General features: G+C 29.7%; 1 protein-coding gene across 3 annotated transcripts in view; it reads right to left on the bottom strand.

Annotated features, from left to right (window-relative positions):
* Window positions 1–8424, bottom strand: part of LOC107454668 (cathepsin S) — a gene marked incomplete at its 3' end in the record, with an annotated part of 49354 nt that overhangs the window by 23862 nt on the left and 17068 nt on the right. The window contains 2 exon segments of one of the 3 annotated variants that reach the window (XM_071184280.1): window positions 1789–1908; window positions 5173–5305. In XM_071184280.1, the coding sequence (XP_071040381.1) occupies window positions 1789–1902 (114 nt within the window). 3 annotated transcript variants of the gene reach the window in all.

Here is an 8424-nt window from a genome sequence, read left to right as displayed (position 1 = left end):
TATATATATATATAGAAACTATTCTCTAAAACGCTGTTTTTAAAAAGCGTTTTTGAAGAGTTATCTAGATATAATACTAATATAAAGTTACCACTAAATATTTCAGAATAATTTAGTTGTAGTATTTATTCTAAAATTAGATAACCAAATAACTAGATAACCTAATTACGAGAAATACTTTTTCAGGGAGTAGGATATAACGAGATATATTTTTTCAGGGAGTAGAATATAACGAGATATACTTCTTCGAGAAACAGGGATTGTAACGTAGAACAACTCTCGTGTCAATCACAATTTTTTATCTTCAACTCAACCAAATATTTGAAATCCGATATATACAAGTATTGAATTTAGATTACGCTGAATTGTCTGTTTCTAAAAAAATGCTTTCGTTTTATTTTAAGAGTTTTCTATACCTGGCGCAAAATACTGCATAAAGTTGTCTAGTTACAGTATTTGAAACTATAATTAGATAAACTAGTCATAAAACTTGTCTATATAACTCGAAAAATATACCATAACTTATTTTTTGTTCTATGCATATACATGCTTACATCATACTCAGAAAATGCTGTGTAGCCAGGTTTATATGTTGTATATCAATGTTAAACTTCCAGAATGTGCTTCTTGAAAGTTTTCAAAGTCTAAAGAGAATTGACTTCAGGAATCTCTTAAGCTTTATTATTTTAATCTATGATTAATTCACGAAAATTTAAGTCACTTGCCTTTATTCAATCCCTTTTTCTTATGAAGACATTTTCCTTTTTTTTTATAAACTTTCAAAACCGCAATTAGAAATTTTAAAAGCTTTGGATTTATGACTAGCTAATTTTGACATAGCAATAAATATTATGACTAAAATCAGAACTATAATTTCCATTTCTGTTATATCACGAACAACTTTTTAATTTTGTGATAATTTCCTGTAGAAGTGTACAGCACGTCGTTAGTGTTTTGTGTGATAAAAGCATCTTGACGTGTGTGACACGTTCTTCCATCGAAAGTGGCTACATGTGGTTTCTAGCGAAAGGTCGTTGTATTCCCTTCTCAATTGTTAAATGTTGTGATTGTTAATTTTGATAATTTCGGCTGAATGGCAAACAAATTATCTCGAACCCAAATTTTTTTGCAAGCTCCTTCGACTATATTTTAATTTAATATGCGATCTATAAAACCATTTAGGAAAGTCAGAATTTTTTAATAAAGAAAATCAAAGTTGTATTACATAATCAAATATGACCGTTAGTAAATATAACCAGAAAGAACATACAAAGCAAAAAGTCCCCATAAAAATTTACAACAAATTTGCACGCCACTGCCGTATGGTTCAACGTTTTTTCAACATTTTTATCAAACTACTTATTTTATCAAACTCTGTATTTTGTTTCATATATTGTATCATCATCAAATATAACCAGAAAGAATTTGCAGAGCGAAAAATCGACTTAAAAAATTTACATCAAATTTGTTCACTGGTGTCTTTATGGTTCAATGCTTTCCAATATCTTAACCAATGTACTTACTTGAATATATTTTTCATAAATTATAGCGTCATCAAATATGCTAGGAAAATTTTGTTCACCAAAAAGTCACCTTAAGAAATTGGCAAGTCATCAAATTTGCATGCGGGTGCCGTATGGTTCACATTTTCCCAATCAATGATCCTAATCAAATACGACCAGAAAGAACTTGCAGACCAGAAGGTCACCTTAAAAACTTTACATCACATTACCCAATAGTGTCTTTTTATGGTTCAATATTTACCAATATCTTTACCAAAGTACTTACAACATAGTCAGGCCAGTAATAGGGAGAACCTGGTTCATCTATTTCCGGTATAGTAGAAGAAGCCTGTTTGAAATCAGCATAAATACAAAGAAAAAATAGGTAGACCGCGATCATGTCCTCCTGAGAAAAAAAACAATAAAAATGATTTTCACTTTCAAAATTTGCAGAGAGAGGGAAACTAGCGTAAACATGGGATTAGAGTGAAGATTTTTAAAATTTTTTTTGGTGGCACCAGTGTGTACAAAAGCAAGTTTTTACAAAAAAATTACTATGGAAAAACTGAAAATTTTTTATTGAGAAATACAAACGCAAATCAGATATTTTAATTAGCGAAATTGAAAGGGATTTGAAATAATTTAAAATAAAACAAAACACATTGTAACTCAAAATGAGATGCAAAATACAGTTCAATATATTTTTATTTTTTGGACATTAATATTAGATGAATTATAAGAATTTTATGAATGTTAAATCATAAAACGGTTTCCTAAGCTACAAAAGAAATGGAAGCAAATTTCAAAAACATTAAACAGTTTAAAAATCCACTTTCGTATTTTGTGTTTTGTAATAATATTAAATTAAAAATATCAAGATTAAAAAGTAGGAACTGCCAAAAAAAATTTTGAAAAATAACATGGATTGACCATGCAATCAGCACACAAAAAGCACGTCCAAAGTGATAAACGTCTGATTCGAAGATCGCAAATCGTAATATTTTATTTAATATTTTATAACCGTCGTTGAACAGACGACCCAATTTTTAAGGATTAGCGACTACAAAGGTTCAACTCCGTAGCCTTGTAATTTTGAACCTAATCCAGAAGACAAGGGAACTTCTGGATCGATTATTGGGAGAAATTTGTCTTCGTGGAAGACTTTTTTGATGGAGCTAACCAGGCATTTGCGTTACATGGAGAGGAAGACCACGAGAACCTCCCACGATTAGCCTGATGGCAAAGGGGACTCTAACACATGATCCATCTACCACGGAGGATATTTCACGTCAGCACTGTGGTCGGTGTCAGCCAGATGCGAAATTCATATCAACTGGGATTCGAACCCAGTTCGCCTCATTGGAAAGCGAATGCTCTATCCCCTGAGCCATCGCGGCTCAAGTCTTAATATTAGGCTTTTCGAAACCCAGTGGAGTAACCGCTGAAAAATTATTAAAAAAGAAGGCGAGAAAAAACTTTTAGATTTGCGATGAAATCGGCACAAAATAAAGCGTACATTTAAAAGCACGTTTCGAGTGACATATGAATAGATATTTAAAATATTGGGATTTTAAAAAAGTGTAGAAATTCGTTTACGGAATGCTGAAAAAACAAAACAAAAAATAGCTTGAGTTTACGATAAAATTGACACTAATAAAGCAAAGTAATTGTTATTTGCACAATTCGAAAGTCGCAGGACATAATAATATCGGATTAGAAAGAGTGAGATCTTAAGAAACACCTCGAAATTCAACAATAACGACCGAGAACGTGATCGAAAAACCACTTGGATTAACCATGAAACGGATTCAAAGAGCCTCAAAAGTGATAACTGACATTCGAAATTCACGTATCATAATTTTGTTGTATTGTTAATATTGGGATTTTTAAAGCTTATGAAATTTGTAGCTGTAAAAACCGAAAAAAGCGATCGTCAGACTACATTGATTTAGATTTGGCTCGTCAAAAACTTAAATGCGCAATTTTATAACTGTCGTTGAAGAGCCGACCCAATTTCGGGCTTACATCTACTAATGTTCAACTCCGTAGCCTTGATATTTTGAACTCGATCCAGAAGACAAGGGAACTCCTGGATCAAGTATTGGGAGAAATTTTCCTTTGTGAAGGATTTTTGATAGAACTAACCAGCATTTGCGTTACATGGAAAGAATAACTACGAAAACCTCCCTAAGTTAGCCTGACAGCAAGGGAACTTTAACCCACTGTTCGTCTACCGCAGAGGGTATTTTACGTCACTGTGGTCGATGTGGTCCAGGGTGCGGAATCCGTTTCAACCAGCCGTCGCTGGGATTCAAATCCAGTTCACCTCATTGGAAGCCGAACCCTCTATTCCCTTGGCCACCACGGCTCTAAATGTACAATTTAAAATTTCTGTTTTTCTTTTATATTAAAATTTCTTTTTTAGTATGTTCAGGTGCAAATGCGGGCCACGCATCAAAAACTGACGAGCTGCAGGTTGTGCACCCCTATATGTATTAGTTCTCGATCCCGCGTCCTCAAACTTCGTGCCCCCTCCACCCTCTCACTGGGGTTGAGCAACCACGGCTTTAAGTGCACAATTCAAAATTTTCGAGTATTTTTGTTCAATTTTCAGAAAGAAAAAGAAATGGAAAGTCTTTTTAAATATAATAATTTTATCGAATTGTTGAAATTCTATGATGTGCTCGCGTAAAACTATTTTTTCATTATAAAAAATTATTGACTATTTTTAAAATATTAGATGCTTTCCTGATTTCACTCCCTGAAAAGAAATTCTACAGATTTCTTTGATTTTTTTCAGTGTTTTGTTAAATAAAATTTCGGATGCTGAAAGAATAAAATTATGTAAACCATTTCTCAGTTTAATATCAGTGGGAAAAAAAAGTGAAAGAAAATTTACGAAAGTATGTCATTTGAATATTTTTAAATAATTTTCCACACTGTCAAAATTATTACAGAAAATGACTAATAAAAATTCAAACAGTAATTCCATTTTAATCTCGAATAAATCTTTAAATAAAGCTACTTTCTTGGAAATAAGTGACATATAATACACATTTTAAGATTAGACTTGTAAGGAAACAAATATTGTTTTTTAGTTAAATTTTCACTCAATTCAAATTTAAATATAATTTTACAACTATATATTGTATGTTTTTATAATAGAATTTCAGAACATGCGAAATTACTAATGACTGCAGTGAAAGGAGAGATGATTAGAATAATGACTTTTCATAAAACATGACTAACATGACTAATAAATAGAAATATAATTAAGATTTAATATCAATTTTTAAAATTTAATTTCATAAACACTTAATAGCAATTTTTCAATCCCTGTTCTAAACTCTTTAAGACTAAATATTTTTATATTAGAGCATCTATTTGTTTTTAAAATATTGAATGAGAATTGAGAATTTTTCTGTTATTCATTAAACAAGAGTTACTATTAAAATATAAAAACTCAGCTTTTTTTAAACTATAAAATATTTAACTTCAATCGTACTTATTGCTTGTAATCGATAAACAAAAATGATTGCATTGCAATAAAGGAAAAAGATTTTTCTGTTTTATGCAAAACTGCCTTCTTATAAAACGTGAATATGATAATTATCACAAAAAAGCTGAAAATTATCAATGGTAAAATAACTTTTAAATAAACTATTCTTACCTCTTATTCAACGAGTAAGTAATATATTTTTCGTCTCAACTCGCGTATTTTAAAGCTAACTTCCATACTGAAGGCCAAATAGTATATATAGTATAATAACAATACAAAAAAGAAAAATTAAGTTTTGCAGGAAACTTAGTGACTTTCGAAATGTATAACGTAATGTTTTACCATAGTTTCAACTTTTTCTTTTATACTTTAATTGAGAATATTACAAAAAAAATATTTATCGAACTTGGTGAAGAAGGATATATTCATTAATAGGATAAGAAACAATGCTCAGTAATATTCATTTCCGTTTTCTTTTTAGAATTATTTAAATAAATAAGGAAATGAGGGAAAGAAATAATGAATATAGATTTATGAAACCTCATACATGGAGAAAAAAGTTAATAACAAAAAATGAAGTTACTTTCGTTTTAAATTGTTTGTCGATATTCAGGCTCTATTTATTTATTTATTAATTCATTGATAATATAACTAACAGAATGAATATAGGGTAAACTAACCAGTGAAGGAACACTTAAGCTTCGCTTGCCTTTTAAAAAATCATATTAATTTCAAAATTCGTAATTTTAGTTAAATGACTGTTTCAACATATTTACTAATAATTGCAAATTTTGTAAAAAAATTGTAGAGAACTTACATAATATGGTTTTAAAGTTCTGGAGGTTCAAATAACAAGTAGTAAGAAGACCAAGTGAAGGAACAGCTCTTACCATTGACGGAACACAAAATTTCCCAGTAAAGGAACACAGAACTTCCCAGTAAAGGAACACTTAATTTTGGTTATTTTTTAATGCTCTTTATGAATTTGTATGCCATATAAATATCTAAAAACAAGCCTATTCTTGAAATTATAACATACAAATACTTGGAAAATGTTAACTTATTTTGTAATCATGAATTGAAAAGTAAAGTGTCAACATATTAACACATACTGTTCATTCACTGGGAAATCTATGCCCAGTAAAGGAACATGCCTGTTCCTTCACTGGTTAAAAGTTGTTTTTTGTATTTTTAACATACTTTTGATGCAAAACATCACTAAAAGTACAGGAAAATTAAAGTTTTTCTTTCATTTTCATTAACTTAGAAAAAAACCAGTAAAGGAACACTTGTTTTTTCACTGGTTTTTCATCGTTTGGTGATCCAGTGAATAAACACCCCCTTATCTCAGTACTTGATTATGATATGATGCTTAAAAAAATAAAACGTAACTTCAATAACTATATTTTGAATTCTTATTTTCACAGTGAGAAAAATAAAACTATTACATGCAATTAATTTCACCTCAAACATATAAATAGAAAATCTAGTTCAAGGAAACAGGGTGTTGCAGAGATAATAACAAATTTAAAAAATTTTCCAGAAAAGTCTACGTGACCAGGTAATCCAAAACATTGCTAGATGACTTCCTATTGTTTGGCAGTAAGCTATTTGTTACCAATCAATCTGAAGAAAAACTTTCAAATTCTTATTTTCAATCAATATATACGAAATGTTTCTTCACTGGGTATTGTTCCTTCACTGGTTGGTTTACCCTACTTAAGTTATATAGTTTATATCAGTAAATGCGTCAAGAATTCGATCTACTCTTTAGTTTATGTACATTTAAGATTCCTTTTATACTTCATTCTTTCTTAACTGTGAAAGTTAAGGGAAGGCAGTGAAAGTAAAGTTAATGAATGATAATCATTAACATTGAATGGTAACGGATATTGAATAACTTTCTTTTATTCACAGGTAAGACCCTATAGTTTTGCAAAGATGAGGAAAACTACATTATATACAATCATCCACACACCCGCCGAATATTCACTTTATTATTTAGCAAAACGCGTTCATTAACTAAATAAATATGTCTTAATAGGGCTTTTCCCACACCACATCTACTGTTTTTCTCCCAAATATAAGAATCCTTTCAGCAATTTATCCCTCACTGTCAAATTTAGTAGACTGTTATCAGCATTATCATACCTTATTATCATTATCATAGCCACCGAGAGTCAAAATCTATCAATAAGTTTGTGACGTCATCCCAGCGAGTACTAAGGAAAGCAAGAATCAGATTTGTTTTAAGAGAAAACTATAATAAGTAGTTCAACTATTTTAGTTTATTAACAAAGTAAAATGTTTTTGCTTTAGCTGATTTATTGGCACTTAAATGATTTTAGTTTTTTATTAGAATGGCTGAATATTACTTATCCCGTCAAAATGAATATGCAGGGTTAGTTGGTGTTATGAAACAATATTATTTGCATTTCATAGTAAAAAATGATTTCATAGGAAAAGTTTTCCTTTCACTTTTAAATCATGATTCATCAAAACTATTTTTAATATCAAAAGAATGATCCTTAATGAAATGTATCATTCCTTATTTTCTAATATGTAGAGAAATATTGGATTCAATAATATATTAGAAAATGAGAAATGATACTTTTCAATGAGAAGAAACGATTACGAGACTAAGAAAATTATGTTAAGTTAGAAAAGAGATAAATGAAGAATTATTGACACATTCATAAGATTTCCAATTTTAAATTTAGCTTTAAAGAATTCTTTCAGAACCATGCGAAGCACATTTAATTTTCAAGAGGAAATAATATGAACATAAACACTACAATTATTTACAAATATACGAAGAATATAAAATAAAAATGATTAATAATTTTGACGTTAAGATTGTAAATCTTTAAAATAGTACTTTTTATTTTCAAAAATAAATTAAAGTTTTTTTAATATTTTAATTCTGAACTGGCATGAAATGTTAATTCTCAGCAAAATATAATTTTTATTTCAAAAATTCTTGTTAAAAATGAAAACAAAAACGTGTTCTCATTTGAAGTCTTAAAGAATTTCTTAAGCTTGGAAAAAAACAAAAAAGTTATTGAAACGAAAGCAAGTGTCCATACAGGAACGCTAAAACCTGTTTGATTTAAGGTTAAAATATGAAAGTGTTTATAGTTTCTAATAAACATGTTTTATCTCTTCTGCGTCCTCTCACAATCAAATAGGTTTTTGAATTTTAATCTTTACATCTGATAAGGATTCATAATTGAACACGGAATCATCAGTATAAATATGGAATCATCTGTATATAACCATGAATCACTAGGATATCTATTTTCAATAGTTGATGAAGCTCTTGCCAGCACCTATAGTTCGTGAGCATGTTTCCTACACACCTCCTTGTCCAGATTTAGGGGCACAGTTCGCGTTCCATAATTTAAGGGCGAGGCTGAACAAAGG

The sequence above is a fragment of the Parasteatoda tepidariorum genome, chromosome 8 (assembly GCF_043381705.1).
Source record: "Parasteatoda tepidariorum isolate YZ-2023 chromosome 8, CAS_Ptep_4.0, whole genome shotgun sequence".
Taxonomy (NCBI): domain Eukaryota; kingdom Metazoa; phylum Arthropoda; class Arachnida; order Araneae; family Theridiidae; genus Parasteatoda; species Parasteatoda tepidariorum.
Note: the sequence above shows the minus strand (reverse complement) of the source record. Positions and strands in the feature narration are given on the sequence as shown.